The sequence below is a fragment of the Mesocricetus auratus genome, unplaced genomic scaffold (assembly GCF_017639785.1).
Source record: "Mesocricetus auratus isolate SY011 unplaced genomic scaffold, BCM_Maur_2.0 Super-Scaffold_100676, whole genome shotgun sequence".
NCBI lineage: Eukaryota > Metazoa > Chordata > Mammalia > Rodentia > Cricetidae > Mesocricetus > Mesocricetus auratus.
The window spans coordinates 130,105,035-130,125,236 of record NW_024429266.1 but is presented as its reverse complement, the minus strand read 5'-3'; the positions used below and the strand labels follow the sequence as shown (position 1 = coordinate 130,125,236).

The following is a 20,202-nucleotide window of genomic DNA, read 5'->3' as shown; positions in this document are numbered from 1 at the left end:
CATGTATGAATTTTAGGCATGAAGTGGGAGTGCCAGCCTATAATTCCATAGCCAGACACCCTGGAAAACAGGGATGACACTAAGAGAGACATGCATGGTAACGCAGACAAGGGGAACAGGAAGAATCTTCTGATAGGATTGGAATCATGGGCAAAGGGAGGAGGAAGCTTGGAGAAAGATATTGGTTGAAAAGGAAGGAGAATTGGATATGGGGATGCATGAAAGTTGAGTCAGGGAGAAGAATAGAGGAGAGCAGGATGAGAAACACCATTATAGAAGGAGCCATTATAGGTTTGAGGAGAGATTTGGCACTAGTGAGATGTTCAGAAACCTACAAGGATGACAGCAACTGGCAATCTAACCAATAGTGTAGAGGCTACTTTAAATGCCCTTCCCAGATAATATGATTGACAAGTTCCTTGAATGTAGTCCTACATCCTTCATTCAGTGGCTGAAGGAATCAAAGGCAGACACCCACAGTTATACACTAAAGTGAACTCCTGGAAAACAGTCGGCAGAGTGGGGAGAGTGATGAGCAAAGGGGTTAAGATTTGGTGGGTGAACCCCACAGAAACAGTTGAGCTGAACAAGGATGAGGTCATGGACCCCAGACTGATAGCTTTGGGCCAAATTATCATGGTATCTCTGAAACTTATGGTTCCTCTGATCCTTCCTGCTCCACTGGACTACCAGATCTCTCTATAATGTTTGGCTTTGAGACTCTGCATCTGCTTGATTAGCTGCTGCATAAAAATTCTTTGGTCTCTTTGATGTCCCATGAATCACAATAATGGCATAGATTTTATGTATAAGCATAAAATGATAAATAGGCAATTCTCCGTAAAAGTTAACTTAGAGAAAAATTCTCCTTCTACCACCTAATTAACAAGACATGGACTTTTGACTTCAGAATGTGGTCCTGGAAATGCAGGCATAAATAATCAATCCAATCAAATGTTTTCTGTGGGTAACAATATATTTCAATTGTTTGAAAAAGATATATATAGATAGTAGATATAGAAATAGATACAGATATAGATATATACAGTCTGATACAAGTGGGAGGGTCTCAGGATAGAGGAAAGAACTACAGAAAATTTGGATATGTGCCTTGCATGGGGCAAGGTACAAGAGCAAATATGGGGTGACAGCTTTAGTATACTTTCCAACTTACCTCTGACTCCTCTGCAATGAATGTCTCTCTGGTCTATCCACAGGATAAAGGGAATTTGTCCGAGTCATAAACTTTAGGCTCATTTGGAAAATATTTGGTAATGTCACTATGGTGTGTCATTAATCATAATGAACACTTTATCAGAATTAGAAATAATATGTTATACAAACAATAAAATAGTTATTTAATGCAGTGATTAAATAAGTGCCTATATGTCATGGGTCTAGTGTTCATTTCTTTATTTTTCACGATTGTTTTACACCCCAAATGAAACACAATGGAGCTGATACCAATGAGGATCAAACTGTGGAGAGCAGGCCCTGCAACACTGGGCACACCTCTGAGGTTCTGATTCCCATCGAAATATGAAAGCCATAGTCTCAGTACTGAACAATGACAGACTATGTGTCTACAGTGGTCTCACTTATTAAAACCTATCAACTATTCTGATTCATTTTTCTTGGAAGTAAATCTACACTTTTTTCTATAGTCCACTAAGGATTTAATGTATAAATCTGGTTACCACACTAAAAATACAGACTTGATTTTTCATTTTTAGAATCCTTCTTGTGACTTTGAGACAATACACCATTTTGAATTAGCATGTTTTGCTGGAACATATCCAAAGTTCTTTAACAACTGGTTTTTTGTAACTTTTTGAAACTCCAATGTTAAAGAATACATAGAATTTTTAAACAAAGTGATTTCATTGAACAATTGGAACTAGTGTTGTGAAAGCACCATAGTAAAGAATTCTGTTTGCTATGAGAAAGCAGACATAGGAACTATAATGTGTAGAGTATGGCATGAAACAAGAAAATGTTCAGTGTTTTCTAGGATTAACAAAATCAGTTCAAAATATGCTTGAAAGTAGTCTTGTTAGAATTGGAGACCCAAACAACACAGTAACTTTCAAAGAAGGAAAGTCTCATCCATTGATCCTCTTGCTATGGCTAGCGACCCCAGGTAGTGCATACAATAATCAGAGAGCAATGTTTCTACTCTTAGTTATGAGATAATGTCAGCACTAAAACCTCTTACGTTATAGAGAATTTTTGACATTTTATTGAAAATGTCTTTTCTAATGAAGTTATTTTGAAGGATGTATAAGGTGAGACAGTGACATAGAGGAAATTAACAAAGTAAACTATTTTAGTGTCTCCTCCCCCTCTTTGACTCTGTCGTTTCCTCTTTGTCATGATCTTCCATGATGCTTCATAATCTAGTTGAATGCATTTTACAGCACACAGGTCATTTTAACAATATATTGACATAGTTCATCTTTCTGGCAATGAAGAAGAAAAACTATATAATTATCTCTTTAGTGTTTTAAATGTTATTTCTATGGGAATCAATAACTATTTATGATAAACTTCTGCCAGGAGCTATGTATGAGGGGCAACAGGTAATGACTGAGGTTCAGAGTATTGGCCCACTAGAAGACAACCCCCTGGTGAATAATTCTTAGGTTGGCAAGGCCCCAAGACCACAGATCCAGAATGTCTTTTTCTTCTGCTATGCTATTGCATGCTTGCTGTTGCTAGTGCTTTCTCTCTCTCTCTCTCTCTCTCTCTCTCTCTCTCTCTCTCTCTCTCTCTCTCTCTCTCTCTCTCTCTCTCTCTCTTCTCTCTCTCTCTCTGGTATCTGGCATGGTTGAATTGAGGTTGGGGGAAAATTCCCCACTGTCTGGAAGGTAATGTGTTTATCTCATTGGAAACATCCCATTCTTCTGCATGATTTTATCTGTGAATTGTTATTGTTATGAAGATGACTTCCTTCCTAAGCTGTACCTTCTAAATGATAATAATAATACTAGCCTATAAAGACTTTTGATGAATAAAAGTATAAACAAAGCTATTTTATTCAGCCAAGATCTTTGAATTTCACCTTACAAACTACTTTAGATCACAGTTAGGCTTAATGATTAAAGGAGAATTTAATTATCTGGGAGCCAGGCTGGCCCTGATTCTCTTAATGCTTAAAAGATAAAGACTTGGAATTCTTGTATCCATTCCTACTCTCAAATCTTCTGATATAAAAAACTAGTGACCAATGTGTATACACCCTAAAGATCTAATATACAGCCCACTGATTGTCTTTTTATGTACGAAAGTTCAAGTTTGTGATTCCTTTAGGATTCCTTCTAAGATTAACTATCAAGATACACAATAAAATGTTTGATTCTTACTTGGTAGCCACGGTATGCATCCTGCCAGCAATAAAGTTGGCTATGAAAAGATTCTTTCTCTTTGCTCATGTTCTGATAATCTGCAATGTTACTTAGACATATATATATATATATATGAGATATTGGAATTATTTTATTTCTAATTATGTAAGGGAGATTAAAAACATGTTACCTGTACTCTGGATATTTAGCGAAATCACTCTATGGGGTAGAAATTAGAATAAACAGACATTTCTTGGAAGTACTTTGACCTTGAAGATTCCTTATGGAGAATAATGATTGATTAGCTGAGGGGGCCTTGCAGTCATCCCAATTTATTCCCCCTTTTTACCTGGAAACCAAAGCAACAGGAGCCCAAGGAACTGAGCAGGAGGCCACAGGTCCATGTTGATTCCTGATTGCAATGACAACTGTACAGGGTTTGACTGGTATATGAAGAAATCCTCAAGGGGGCGCAGTGAGTGTATGCAAATTATTGGATACCAGTTAGTGCTGGGCACAGCTGTAAGGCTTACTTATATATGTAACTGTGCATAAACCCAATGAGTTCAGCTGCCTTAGGTCAGACCACATGTATGCCTACAAAGAATGCATTACTTTTTTTTTGTTTTTTTTTTCCAGACAAGGTTTCTCTGTGGCTTTGGAGGCTGTCCTGGAACTCGCTCTGTAGACCAGGCTGGCCTCGAACTCACAGAGATCCGCCTGCCTCTGCCTCCTGAGTGCTGGAATTAAAGGCATGCGCCACCCACGCCAGGCTACTTTTTTTTTTGGTTTTTTGAGACAGGGTTTCTCTGTATTGTTTTGGAGGCTGTCGGTCCAGCCTGGCCTTGAACTCACAGAGATCCGCCTGCCTCTGCCTCCCAAGTGCTGGGATTAAAGGCGTACGCCACCACCGCCTGGCCTGAATGCATTACTTTTTAAATTGTAAAATTATAGATACTATTTTGGAGGTTTCTTTGAATGTTTATACTGTATATAATCTCATGTTTTTGGATAATATATTCAAAGATATATTAGTAGTAATATAGACAAATCTGAGTCTCAATGTATATACAACACATGAGGGAATATTAAATATTTAGCTCACTCAAATATTTTCTATGTATTAAAAATACTGTGTCCTTCTTTTGAGTTGTTTGCTTATTTGTTTGTAGTGGTCATTTCTACAAATCAATAGAATAATGTATCAGAATTATTTAAATTTTATTATTCTCTCATATACTATTTTACAACCAGATTCCCTTCCCTCTCCTTCCCGCAGTCTCTACTCCCCACCTCCCTTCTTCCCCAGGTCCACACCCCTTTCATCTATCACCCAACAAGAGCAGGTTTTCCAGGGTCATCAATCAAGAACTGCATGCTATGATTCAGTAAGACCAGGAATGTACTATCACATCAAGGACTGATGAAACAACCCAGGAGGAAGAAAAAAGTTACTTAGGCAGTCAAAAAAGTCAGAGACAGCCTCTGACCTCACTGTTAGGAATTCCACAGGAACACTCAGCTACTCAGCCATATCATGTATAGAGAGGATCAAGGTCAGATCTGTAGAGACTCCCTGACCTCTCACAACCCCATTGAGTCCTGGTCAGTTGACTCTGTGTGCCCTTTTCCCATGGAGTCTCTGAACCCTCTTGTTTCTCTCATCCTTCCTCTCCCTCCTCCATAGGACTTTATATCTTCATTAGACATTGAAGGTCTCTCTGTTCTCTTTGATGACCTATGAATTGCCATAATGTCACACATGTTATGCATATGCATAAGATGGCAAATAGGATATTCTCTCCAAAAGAGGAGAATTGATCTTGTTGCACATAGACTATCAAAACATGGGTCAGACTAGCCCATCTTCCTTGGTTTCTGGATGTGTTCCTGGACGTGTACAAATAAATCATTGGTATTACTAAGTGTTTTCTAAGGGTAATAATTTATTTCAAATGTTTGAAAAGGTATATGTACAGCCTTATATAAGTGCATTATCTCAGGATACAGGGATGGGCTAGAGAAACACTAAAGGGAGGAACTAGAGAAACAATGCCTCACATAGTACAAGGTATATGAGGAAGCAAGAGGGGACAACTTCAGTGTCCTTCCCAGCCTGTGTCTGACTCCTCAACAATGAACAGCTTCCATATCCATCCACAGGGGAAAGGTAATGTGTCCCCTTCATAAAGCTTAGGCTCATTGGGAGGTCACTTTCTTGTCACTATGGTAGGTTACTAAACAGGATGCACACTTTGTCAGATTAATCTATTATACAAATAATAAAAAAGTTATATGATATAATAATTTAATATTTGCTTATATGCGGTGGCCCTAATGTTCATTTCTTTTTTCCCCAATCTCTATCACCCTAAGTGAAACACAGATGAGCAGAGACCTTATTCTGGAGTGGTATCATTTTCTTGCCCTCTTTGGATTTGGACCTTGAGGATCAGTGAGGAACAAACTGAGAAGCCCAGGTTCTGCAGTACAGAACACAACTCTAAGGTGCCGGTTTCCATCAAAATATGTAAAGCATAAGCTCAGTACTATGTGACTGCCAGGGTCTCACTTAATAAAAGCTTTCCAGTTTTCAGATTCATTTTTCATAGAAATAAATCCAAACTTTTTCCATTGTGTGTCAGTCTGAAAACCACACTAAAATTAAAGACTTCATGTTTCTCATTTTCAAAATTGAGAAATTTTGAGAAATTGGAGAAAATACAACCTTTTATAGTAACATGTTGTGATGGAGAATATTCAATGTTCTTTGACAAGAGTTTTTGGTAACTTTTTGAAACTCCAATGTCAAAGTACACATAGAATATTGAAAATCAAGAGATTTTATTGAACAATTGTATATAATGGGTTGAAAGCACCACACTAAAGAATCATATGTACTGTGAGAGGGCAGACGTATGAACTATAGAATGCAGAGTATGGAATGAACCAGGAATTTTGCAGTCTTTTCTTGGATTCAAAATTATGCTACAGAAACAATTTTAAAACATACTTAGTAGAAATGGAGACTCAAACAATACAATAAGGAAACTGTATATCTCAGTAGCTGACAGAATAAGAGAAATGGGAAAGAGATCCTTTGAGTTAGCCATGGAGGTCAGTACGCAGCTATATGCATAGAGTAAAGGAAAATCAGACAATGAGATAAGACAAAGGGTGACCTGAAGCATGCTTAGGAAAGAAATAGAAAGATTGCTTTTCTTTGCAACTAAGAAAGGATAGCAGGCACTCCATGGAGAGCTGTCCAGGAGACTTTATTATGGGAAATCTGAGAAGGACAAAAATACATTCTCTCATTAAGGAATAACCCTCCTGTGTTCTTGTTAATGTCTGTTTTTTCTTATCAACCATCCAGAATATGAACAGTCTAAGAAACAAGACGGATTATTGACCCAATCTTTATATTTGAACTGAGGAACCATTGGAAGTCGTTACAAGTCTACAACTTAGGCTTGTCTCAGACTTGCATGGATGGATCTCCCTAGGGTAAAATACTCAATGTTCAGACAGGCACAGGTGTTTGAGGAAAGCCAAGCATTAATAACGAACACGAGTTTGAGGAAAACAATTTAAAGTGTCTTCTTGTCTTCAGCACTGGAAATAAATTACATCTTGGTGATATTCTGATTTAGTAATGTAGGCACTGGGTGCACAAGGCAATGGCTTTGTAAGAGAGCATCATAGACACATGCATTGACATTCAACTCCAACTTTGGCCTTCACATAACTGCCATTTGGTTTCAGCCTGCTATGACTGATACTGTCTTAAAATATTGACAATAGCCTTTTGCTTTTGAACAATCTTACTCATTTATCCTGTAATGTGAAAAACAAGATGCACAGAATTTTCCTTTTTTGATAGCTTGAAAACAAGAGAATACAATTTTGTGCCTCTTCCAAACTGATGAATATAGTTAAAGGAATGTGGAATTGAGAAGGGTGAAGTGGAGAGAAATCTATTTTTGTTTTATTGTTAATAAAACTTTATGAATGTATCCTAGGAAAAAATTAAGATTAATTTATAATGATTTATTGAATGAATGTTATTTTCAAATATACAATTGTAATATTACATTGGCTGTTGTGACACTACATTAATGAAAATTGATTTTCCATTTGCTTGCAGTTATCAATTATAAATAGCTTCTTGGTGAAAGATGGGACTTTGTGTCTACTTCCCCTTATCCCTTCTATGGTTTTGTCTGTGCAGGATTGTGTGTACTATGGCAGTCTTTTGAGTCATATATGTATCAGTCCTGTTGTGACTGAATAATGCTGTTTCCTGGAGTCACCTACTACATCTGTGCCTTATATTCTTTCTCCCTCAATAATGAAGCTGTAGCAACAAAGTTGTCCTACAGCACATATACAAATTACTGACCAGACAACTCAACATTTAAGAATCAAATAACATACAATTACCAATAAAAATAGCTTTAAAAGTTGACATATGAATTTGACATCTGGTAAAAAAGCTTAGTGAGTAAAGTAATCAATTCCCTAGACTGATAATCTGAGTTTTTCCCTTGGAGTCAATGTGATGGAAGGAGAGAACCAACTCTCTCCATTTGTGCATGGACTTAACACACACACACACACACACACACACACACACACAAATTAAAATATGTGTTTGGGATGAAATGAATCATCTGTAAGTTGCACAGTTTCATGGAAAATTTAATATGTGAATGTGCACAAGTTAGGGACAGTTAGGAAGACTGACTAGGCTGCTAACTTTTCCTTCATGCCTGTTGTTCTGAACTGCACTTGACACCACTGCACCATGCTGCTGTACACAGAAAAACCAGGTAACTGCAATGCCACAAATGCAGCAGTTGTGACCTGTCTTCCAGAATGATCAAACCTCACCTGTTATAGGAGCCTGAAGGTGCTGTGGTGCTATCTACTGCGGTGTTCTTCAGAAAAACATGTGGGAAGAGCTGACCCATCCAAACACAGAGGTGTTTGTTTATAAGTGATCCACCATCAGAATAAGATTTTTACCATGAAAGCAATAGTAAATTTTCAAATGCTCAGGCTCTGCCCTGCTGATTTTGACTGTGAAATCTGTACCTGCCCTATTGCCATCAAATCTGCCTAAGACCTCAGAAAGTTTGGAGGAATCCTTAGAGATCAGGGGTTTGGGAAACATGCCTAGTGTATACACATACCAACCAAAATAGATGTTTCCAATACTAAGCAGCAGGCTCTGACCAATGCTGCGGGATACTGAGGCTGACTCACTGAGCATAATGGCTAGCAAGAGGGGAGTCTGGTTGAGCACATCTACTGGATCTTACATTTATAAACCTTAAAATTATATGACATTAGATACAAACACCACAACATATTTTTGTGATTTTTCTTTCATTATTTTCTTCCTTTGTATAATCAGTTGCTCTTCTCAGAATATGTAATATAAAAATGTTTACAGATGAGGAAAGTCTCTAGATGTCTTCTATTATAACTATCACCATCTATCCATGCCAGAGTACACCCCAGAACATGTGCTCTGGATCTTTCTGAAGTATCCTTTATCTTAATGAAACTACAGTTCACAGACTCTATGATATTTAGAAGAAAACCCAGTGCTATTACATCAGGAAAGGGCATATGATAAAGATTACTAATATACAGAGTTGCTCCAGGGGAGCCACTGAGCCAACAGCTCAGTCAAAATTGTCCTTCTCAGCCAACTCTGTGAGCTAGATGGCAAGAAAGTTTAGATCTTAAGTCACAGACATATGCTGGTGAATTTATGAGACAATTTACCCTGTTAATTGTAGTTGTACTCATTGTCTTACTAAACATTTTAATTTCTTTTTACTGTTTCTTTGTGGTTTTCTTCCAAAGTTCGGAAATGCAGCCTTCTTTCTGGAAGCAAAAAAAATGTGATCAATACACTGTGCCTGGATTATTGTTAAGGGATCTTTTTTATTTTTAAGTTTAAATTTAGATTAGAAACAAGGTTGCTTTACAAGTCAGTTCCAGGTACCTCTCCCTTTCCCTCCACTCCTCCCGTGCCCTCCCCCCAAACCCCCCATTACCTCCTCTTTCCCCAGGGAGGGTGACGCCCTCCATGGCGGTGTCCATAGTCTGTCATTTCATCCAGGGCAAGGCCTAGACCCTCCCCCAAGAGTTCAGGGTGAGAGTGCATCTCACATTGTTGGATGGGAGTCCAAAGTCTGTGTGTATACGCGGGATGAGTATTGATCTACTGCCCAAGGCTCAATAAATTACCTAGGCCTCCTCACTGACACCCACATTCAGATTCTTGATAGACTTTATTTTCTCTTCCAGCTAAATAAGTAAAAGGAGGGAAAATTCTTGAGCAAAAACGTAGGAGAAGAGAAAACCAGATGCCGCAAAGGAATCAGTACATGAAGAAAGGTTATCATCGGGGTGAAACACAAAACAAGGCTCACAGAGAAGAAGACCCAGTTCAGAGCAGAGGAAGGACTTAGGAACCTGGTGTCTTCATGAGAGTTGCGGATATTAAGAATATTGAAGAGTTCTTCCTCCCCTAATTTGTTTTTTGTCAATTTTTACTAGGACAGGGATGCTGACAGGCTCACAAATTTTGGGGAAATGTCTGTTTTTTTAGACATGATTTTCTTAAATTATAACAACATTTTGTCAGTTTACATACCAGTCCTAGTTCCCACTCCCTCCCCTCTTCCTGCTCTCCCCACCATCCCACAATCCCACCCCATCCACTCCTAATAGAGGTTAAGGCTTTCTTTCAGTGCAGTTTGGCAACTGTCTCCGAAGCAGGACGAATGCCCCCTCCTATATCTAGGCTGAGAAAAGTATCCCTCTATAGAAAATGGGCTCCAAAAACCCAGTTCAGTAAGATAAATCCTGGTCTCACTGACAGAGGACACACAGACTGCCCAACCCACATTCAGAGGGTCAAGTTCGGTTCCATGCAGTTTCCCTGGCTGTCAGTCAGTAATCAGTGAGTTCCCACATGCTCAGATCATCTGTCTCTATGGTCTTGACCAATTTGCTCATAATATAACTGCCCTCTCTCTTCGACTAGACTCTGGGAGCTCTGCCCAGTGCTTAGCTGTGGATCTGCACATTGCCCTACACTAGTTGCTGGATGGAGGCTCTATGATGATAATTTAGGTAGTCAGAAATTTAATTACAGGAAAAGGTCAGTTGAGTTACCCTCTCCACTACTGCTTTAGAGTCTTAGTTGCCATCATCTTTGTGGATTCCCAGGAATTTCCTTAGTGCCATGTTTCTCACTAGTCCCATAATGACTCCCTCAATAAAGATATCTATTTCTTTGCTCTCACTCTGTTTCTACCATTCAGTTCCCTCATGTCCTCCCCCACTCTCCACTTCTGTACTCCCCCTCTCTTCCAACTTCCATTCTCAACCCCAATATGCTGCCAATTTTTTCAAGACATCATATCTATTTATATTTCCCAGGGGAACCCATGTATGTCTCTTATGGTTCTCTTTGTTACCTAGCTTCTGTGGAGCCATGGACTATAGGCTGATTATTCTTCCCTATATAACTTTTATTCACTTATGAGAGAGATACACCCTTGGATTTAACTGAAAGTCAGTTAACCCTCTTGTCATATGAAAGAGCCTTCCAGATCTTTAGGCCTTTGCCTTCTGTCAGATAAGACATATGAGAAAGTGGCCAGAGATGTGCCATCTTTATCATCTAGATATATATCATTTTATTACCTAAGTGTGGCTACTGTTTGTACTTTTCTGCTTATCAGTGAACTGTCTAGTTCGTAGTCCTTCACATACTGATATAGAAAGATTGGATGTCCCAATTAAAATCTTTTAGAAGGCTTCACTGTAGAATGTCATTCTGTTTCTTTCATCTTTCTGTAAATATTTCTTCAACTGCTTTTTTTGCTGTGTGAGTTCAAAAAGATCTCATAATCCAAATGGTCCTGAGTACTGAACAGTATCTTTACCAAATCAGAATTTATTTTGTTGTGCCTTTGCTGCTAGAGTTGAGGAAGACGAGGAAATTTTATAGTCCTTTATTCCAAAGTCACTCAGTGCACTTCAATGACAGCTTCATCTCAGCAGGTAGAGGCACCGGGAGGAAAGGATGAGGCAGCTGAGGGCAGCTAGCACTTCTGCTTTTCTCTGTGGTTTATGTTATGATTTGCTCCACTGTGAGTGGGTAACTTAAGTCCTGTTTACAATAATAAGCTGCAATGTCTTCTGACTCAACACTGCTGATGGTAAGGGTAAAATCTCTTCCAGACCCACTGCCACTGAACTTTGATGGGACCCCAGGAAACAAACTGGATGCACCATAGATCAGGAGCTTAGGAGATTTCCCAGGTTTTTGCTGATACCAGTTTAATTCATTGCCAATGCTCTGACTGGCTTGACACTTGATGGTGACTGTGTCTCCTAGTGATGCAGTCTGATATGGAGACTGGGTCATCTGTATATCACATTTGGAACCTGTCATTGAGAAAGAAAGAAAAAGGACAACAAATACGCAATGATGCTTTTAAAGGTCAATTCATAGAGCTGCTGACAAGTCAATAAGCACTTATTACACTGAAGCAAACACTGCTCTCCACTTTACCTGGAATCCAGATTAGCAGCAGCCCCAGGAGATGAGCAGGAGACCTCATGTCTGTGCTGTGTCCTGAACAGGACTGATTTCCTGCACAAGGTATGACCAGCATGTTATGAAGTCCTCAGGATAGTGGGATGTTCTCTGGTTCTATGCAAATCAAGATGTTCTAGATGAGGTGGGCACAGCTGCAGTGCAGTGTCACCTCAAGATTTAACCCTGCACCAGCCTATGGATGCAATGTTCTGGTCCTGAAGAGGGCACTGTGGGGATTTCTGCAGATATTTTCTTCCTTTAAAGCGCTCAAAGGAAAGACTAGCTCTGCTATCCTGAGAGTGATGTTTTTTTCCTGTATTGACACAGATTTTCTGCTAGCCTTAGAAATTTGTTCATCAAATTCAAAAAGACTTTTCCAAAAACTGGAAGCTGTATTAAAAGTCACCTTCATTTGGACTTGTGGATATTCTTGAAACCAGACAATGTTCTTTGGCCTGTTTCCCAAAATTATCCCCTACATTTACCCCTTTATATCACTGATAAGTGCCGGGAAATGTTCAAGAATAATAATAATAGAAAAATTTAGTTATTGATAAGATAAATATACCTTTAGATTTTGAAAATGATGAAAACTATATAAATAATTATTATGTGTAATACTGTATTATAATCTTCTTATTAGGGACCAACCATAAGAGCATTATGCAATGCCAACGTATTGTCCTCAAATAGCTACTGGTCATTATCCTCCTTTTAAAAAATGTTCTTTCACATCACTTTCATACATGAGAGTAAGCATCAGGAGATTTCTATTTTTAGGCCTGAAAATGTATAATCTACATTCTAGATTTCTAGTGTCCATGATAAATGTCCTGTCCTAATGACTCATGAAAACTTGTGGGGCTGTTCATGATTCTGTTTGCTAACCACAACACCTTCCCCACAAATGCTGATTTGCTCTCAATAAGTATTAAGAGATGCTAGATTGTATGTTCTTCAACAAATCTTCACATCCCTCTGTGACCCATGGCTTATTTTCATGATACAGGGAAGTTATTAATGTCTGGTTAAAGTGTGCAATTACTCACAGCAGTTCACAAAGATCAAACACAATCCTATAAAGCAGAAAAAGACTTGAATGAAGTCCTGACTGACTGCATATTGTTAACATGTTTATGTCCATGTGGAGGACTGCAAGGTTTTGGTATCGTGAAACATTGGCAAAGCCAGTTCCAGATTTGGACCAAGTTCAACAGGGTGGCAAACACCACCTTAGGAGTCCAAGATTAGTATGTAGAAGGATTTCCTTCTCCTGGATTCATATCCTGAGACTGCTTGTCTACAGATATGTCTTGTGGAGGTCAGCTAATTCCTCCCTCTCTACTGTATCTAATAAACATGCTGAGGTCCTGGGTTGTGGAGGTAGCAGAATCCTACCTGATCCCAGATTTACTGTACCTTTTTGTGTGTGATACTTTCCTTTCTTCATTCCCTTCTTGACCCTAGTCTGAGTTCCATTTCCCAAGCTACTTTTGTCTAGCAGATGAAGACTGAGTATTGCCACAAAGGCTGTATGTAAGAAATCTTCTGTGTGGGATGGAGATAAAAAGAGATTATGGAATGTTAAACAGCAATGGACTGAGGAGTGTTCTTACATAGCAGTATAGCATATGGAGACCCATTCCATATAGTAGTAGAATACTGAATATTGGAGGAGGAACAGGGCTCTCAGATGGCACTGAAAATCCTTCATCACCTTATAATAACAAGAAAGCTTCTGCCAGTGAGTACAGATAACACCAATAACTAGATAGACCATCGTCTGAAGTTATGGGCTTCATTAACAACAACTACCAATGGACAGAATCAATTCTTTATTTACAGACCTCCCAAATTCCAAACCATGACTAGTATTTCTGTTATCATAATACACACTACCAGTATAATATGATGGATTATCTATGTTTTTATAAAAATAAAATAATGAATAGCAGTAAAGCAATAATGCATTAATTTAAGATTATTACAAATTGATGTACATATGAACACGGTAAGCCTCTGGGTTGAAATGTAAAAGTTGTATTCTAGAATAACAATGCTGTGTTAGAAAATGCTATTTGAAAATACTTAAGAAGATAATGTTTATCATTTCCCCTCTGACCTAAAGGTGCAGCTTTGAAACTATCTCTGGATTGTGATGAAAGGGAAACCTGGTTCAGATATATTCTCCTTAGAATAAGTGATCCATAAGGGCATTTGCTAACAAGGTCATTTGCAGAATAGCTGTACAGTGATTTAATATTGGACATCAAGACTTAGAACATAAGTATTCTCAAATCTTCAAGTGCTGACCTCAAACATTTGGTGTATTGTGTCCATAGCATAGGACTGGGAAACTGGGCTTCTCAGCTTGCACTTTGCCTTGCGTCTCAGTGATACACCAAGTTCCATATCTTACATAAAAATTTCTAATTTGGCATCTTTTGACTTCTGTATTTTGAAATTGTTAGTAATAGTTCAATTAAAAACTACATATCTTCACTTATGTGTTTTACATCTTATGAAGAAGAATATACAGAGAAATCCCCATGTAACATGTAATATATTGCTCTGTCAGCTGAATGGACCAGTGTTAGTGCCAATTTTTTTCTGATTTTTCTCTAAAAATGTATTTATGTGCTCAAATCCATTTTTCTTATGCACTCATATCAATTTCATGCCTATGTGAGTTATGTGTCAAAGACAACCATTTGCAAATAAAGTCCAGGCTAGGATGATAATTAATACAATTTTGTACTGTGTTTTAGGTAATAACTTAGAATAATTATAGATTTCATTTAAGCCATTGTTCTCTGATAGCTTTCCATTGGGGATCTCCAAAGCTTGTTACATCATGTTGAGCAATGCCTAGGCCCTCACCTGTGTGTCTAGGCTGAGAGAATGTCCTTTTATGGGGAATGGGCTCCCAAAGTCCATTCATACAAGAGGAATCAATACTGTTCAACTACCAGAGGCCCCATAGATTTCCTAGGCCCCCTAACTGACACCCTCTTTCAGGAGTTCTGGACCAGTCCTATCCTGGTTTGCCAGCTGTCTGTTTGGGGTCCATGAGCTTCCCCTTGTTCAAGTCAACTGTTTCTGTGGGTTTATCCAGTCTGGTCTTGTTCCCTTTGTTCAGCACTCCTCCCTCTCTGCACCTGGATTCCATGAGTTTGACTCAATGTTTAGCTGTGGGTGTCTGCTTCTGTTTCCATCAACTAATGGATGAATGCTCTAGGATGAAATATAAGGTAGCCATCAATCTCATTATCAGGGAAGGGCATTTAAGGTAGCTCCTCTACTGTTGCTCAGAATCTAAGTTGGGGTCATCCTTGTAGATCTCTGAACATTTATTTCCCTAGTGCCAAATTTCTCTTTAAACTGGTAATGACTTCCTTTATTATGTTATCCCCTTTCTTGCTCTCCTGTATTCTTCCCCCAACTCAATATTCCTGCTCCCTCATTTCTTCCTTTCCCCTCCTTTTCTACCCTTCTCTTTCTCCTAACTCCCTTTCCTGTTACTCATACTCCCAGTTTATACAGGAGATCTTGTCTCCTTCCTCTTCTCTGAGGGACCGTGTATGTCTCTGTTAGAACCCTCCTTGTTTCCTAGCTTCTCTGGCAGTCACACTCTATACTTATTTGTGTTCACTGACTGGCCCTTCTACTGGGGAAATCTTAACTGGAAACACATGAGTTCATAGTGACCCCTGATGGGCATACTGGCAAAGTGATGGCAGAATAAACTCTTTATTGAACCTTTCCTGAAATTTATATCCTCGGTGTTAATAAGCTATCCTTTCATTTTCATTCAGTGTTCACAACCTTTTCCAAGGTACTTCTTATATCTACTAACAATATGTCCTTTAGAATTTTTATCTTTTTCTAATTTCTCCAATATTATGTACAAAATGGACCCTTGAAGCCTGAGGGTCAGGTTTATACAGCTCCAATGATGAGCAATATGCTTAATACTTCTTCCATCCATTGATAACCAAAGCATACTCAAGTGCCCAAGAGTATGGTTATATTTTTTCATCTTGACAAAACCATAGACATATCTGAGAAGAGGGAACTTTTGTTAAATAATTCCCTCCATTGGATTGATCTGAGAGTAAGTTTGTACTTCATGAAAGATGGATGTGAAAGGCTCAGTTGACTGTGAGTACTGCCACTACTGGACAGATAGCCTTAGGTTGTAGCCTAGTATCTCAGAATCATTTCCTGCCTACAGGTTTCTGCATTGAATCCCTGCCTTCACTTAACCAATGATTGTTTATAAACTGTAAACTAAATAAAACATATCCTCTACACTTTAATGAGCTATGTATTTGATCCTCATTAAATGAGAAATATGTGACTTCAGAAAATAGAGAATGTTCTGAGGACACTTACAGGTAAAGTGGTGGGGATTAGGTGATGCTAAGTGCCCCTTGTGCAAGTTGATTCAGCTTCATCCTTCCAACCCAAGAAACTCTCCCAGAGCAGTTTATTCCCTTTTACACAGGGGACGTTCCATTTATTCATTTACTCCAGTTTTTATGTGGCATGTAAAAGAATGGGCCTCAGTTAAATTTGGGAGCCCATTTAGCCCCTCTCCCAGTTTTCTGGCATCATTTTCTTCCTTTATAGGTCTCTATCATAAAATTTATGATAGTTTTGATGACACCTCTCAGAATTATTTTCTCATTATTTTTTATAAAATCAAATGAACATGTAGGTGGCACAGAACGGCTACAATTGTGACATATGGAAGCTTTGAATAAACTGCGACTCGACTGGAGGCATGTTGTTTGGATTGCACAAATATTAGTTTTTTATGGAAGTATGTGATTGATGGAACCACAGAAAAAGAGGAAGAGATATCCAGTGCTCAACACCAAGTGCCAAGTCAGAATAGCAAATATTTTTCTCTGGACAATTTCAGGCACACTGACCCCAGGAGGAGATGTCCAAGGTACCTGATGAGGCAATACAGAAAATAGATTCATTAAAAGGAAATGAGTGAAGGGAAGCTATCTAAAGCTTTGTTGTGCATTTAGAAAATTCTTTAAAAAGTGCTGCCCTGAAGCATTTCAAGTTTGGTCTCGTTTAGTATTTTCATAGTTATTTGTGTTTGATATAAATCCATATTTTAATTTTTATTAAGATGATTATAAATGCTCAATTTTTGACAACACTTATTTTTAAAAGAAAGGAAGTTGATATTGTGACTCTCGATTAAGGAATTTCACAAAGTTAAGAACTAATCAAAATGTTAACTTTGCTTAACTAATGTGTTTCAGGTTGGTTAATGGAAAAAAGTGAATGCCACTTGCTCAAAATTTAGACTTGTGGGGTTGTCTTCTCCGGATCTAGTCTGAATCCAATTAGTTCTTTACAGAGATGTGACACATGAATTAGTTCTATGGACTAAGATGAGGTTGCCCACCTAGCACTCTGAGTAATTCTCAGTGGTAAGATATTCAAGATAAAACATTTGATTTTTTAAAATATGGCAGAAGATGAAGGGTCATTTTTGAAGCAATACTTCTGAAATTCTTCTTCAATGGGACAGGTCCACAATTTGATATTTCTGTACCAACCTATAGAGGATGTATGTCTAAAAATATGAATACTTGCCAATAACAACGGTATCATGATGTATGAGGGTATGCTTTATTAAATGCTCAGTTAATCAAATAATTCCCCCATTATGGAAGAAACAACAAAGGATTCCGCATACCCTGCACCAGGACAAGGATATCAGCTGCTGTTCCTTCAGGCAGATGCACTTTCATAAAAGAACTACATTAGATTGTTAATTCTGCTCAAAGCTGTATCTGGACAAGCTTGCACAAATGTCTATTTTCATTGGCATTGCATCAGATGACCAGCAAAGGGACACAGAGTAAACTCAGTGAAAGGACAATGCATGTCCTGACACTGTACTTAAAATGATGTAGCTCAGGATCAGTTATATAATTTATAACTTTACAGAAAGACTTGTAGATGTCAGAATAAACTCACAATTCAAAATGTCTGCTTCTCAGATTATATCAAGTATTTCATGTATAAACATATATTATACATTATATGTCTAATTTAAATAGTTTAATGTATTTAATTGCTCTCCTATATATTAAACCCTGTCTATCATAAACCCATTTATTAAAAGCAAATAAGTAAACAAATGATCAATCAGTAATGATATTATTTGTCCTCTGATCTAGTTTTTGGCATACTGGGTCAAAACAACAATTTTCTGTAAAATTTATTTTAATATTTCTTTGTGTCCAACTTGGCTGACAATTTTCTCTCCCTAACAATATTACTATCATAATATTATACTTCTTATTTTAGAAGGATATGTTAGCTCTTTTTAAAATTTTTCTCTGGGATATGTAATTGTCTAGGCTTTGCCTGTTAACCTGTCATTCTAGTTACCAATAACATAGTTGACACAATGGCAAGGGATAATATAGGTGAAATGGTGGTGTCTAGAGTCCCATTAAGTCTTTGAATTTAAATTTTTAGTGAAATATATTTACTGTCAGCTTCTCTCAGTAATGTTTCACTATCATTTAAATTCTAGTAATCTGGAGATTATTTTCTATATTTTCTTAAGATTTTTTATGTAAAGTAGAAACAAGTTTGCTTCACATGTCAATCTCAGCTCCCTCTCCTTCCCTGGCCCCCTCAAGTCCCCTAGCCCCCCACCCAATCCCTCCTCTGTTCCCAGAGAGGGTGAGGCCCTCCATGGTGGATCTCCAGAGTCTTTATTTGCTGTTTTTAAGGGATGTGTGCTGGAATGTTCATAGAAGTTTCCACTGTTCTTTGTGAGTTCCAATTGCTGATAATCACAATCTCCTCACAGGGAATGACTGCGGCTTCTGTAAATATTGAAAATATACTGGTTCTCTTTACTGCTGAAGATGAAGAGAAACATACTCGTGGTAAATAGAGGACAGTTCACCCTCTAATTCCACAAAACTACAACACATTTGTTCTACATAAACAAATGTCTCTCTGTGAGTTTTGCTAAAAATCCTGTGACACAGGAAAAATGGTTTCATTGTGTGCCTCATGAGGAGGAGCATCTGGGCCATTATAAGCTCTCACTTCTGCTTTCATGGGGGTTTATGTTATGAAAAGTATCACTGTGGGAGGATTCTCATAATGCTGTAAACAGTAGTAAGTTGCAATGTCTTCAGGTTCCAGGCTGCTGATGGTGAGAGTAAAATCTGTCCCAGAACCACTGCCACTAAACCTTGATGGGACCCCATCTGCCAAGTAGGTTGCAGCATAGATAAGGAGCTTAGGAACTTTTCCTGGTTTCTGCTGGAACCAGTTTACATAATTGCTAATACCCTGACTGGCCTGACAAGTGATGGTGATACTGTCTCTCAGAGAAGCAGACAGGGAAGTTTGAGACTGAGTCATCAGGATGTCACATATGGCACCTAGGATTGGAGACATAATAAATATCCAAATAATTAAGCAAGATAAGAAAGGACCTCCCACAATTCCCGGTCAACAATAATAACAGTGTAATAGAGAAATCCCCATCATACTCCTTTTTTTTACCTGGAAACCAGAGCAACAGGAGCCGGAGGAGCTGAGCAGGGGCCTTCATGTCCATTCTGAGTCCTGACTGCATTGACAGGTTGTGACTGGTATATAAAGAAATCCTCAAGACTGGGCATTAAGTGCATGCAAATCATTGGATAGGACTGGGCAAACTGCAAGACTTATTTATCTCACTAACTAAGCAAAAACCCAGTGTCCCCAGATGCCTGAGGCCTGACTACAAATATACCTCCAGATACTGCACATCTATTTTTTAAATTTGAAAGAATAGATGAGCTTTTGGAAGTTATTTTAAAAGTTCTACTCTATTGAAGCTCTATTTGAATAATATGTTTTGTTTCAAAGACACGTTAGTGGTAACCGAAGCAAATATCTGACTGTCAAGGAATAGACAACCAAGAGGAGATTATTAAATCTTAAACTGATTCAAGAATTATTGTGAATTAAAAATGCTATGGCTGAGTTCAAGGCCAGCCTGGTCTGCAGAGTGAGTTCCAGGACAGTCAGAATCTCTCTCTCAAAATGAAATAAAAAGTAATACAATGTGCTATCCCCAAGAAGTGTTTTCATGTTTAGAGAAATCATTGTTTAAATTAAAATAATTTATTAAACCAACTTTAAGGAATTAAAAAGGTAAATTTTAGCAGAATTACCAAT

At 38.1% G+C, this 20,202-nt stretch overlaps 2 gene segments (V, D, J or C); both read right to left on the bottom strand.

Annotated features, from left to right (window-relative positions):
- Positions 1 to 11,487: 11,487 nt before the first annotated feature.
- Positions 11,488 to 12,083, bottom strand: LOC101838060. The segment is given in 2 exon segments: positions 11,488 to 11,822; positions 11,950 to 12,083. Coding segments are annotated over 2 exon segments (423 nt in total).
- Positions 12,084 to 19,095: 7,012 nt separating this feature from the next.
- On the bottom strand, positions 19,096 to 19,669 carry LOC101833165. The segment is given in 2 exon segments: positions 19,096 to 19,418; positions 19,543 to 19,669. Coding segments are annotated over 2 exon segments (396 nt in total).
- Positions 19,670 to 20,202: the final 533 nt, after the last annotated feature.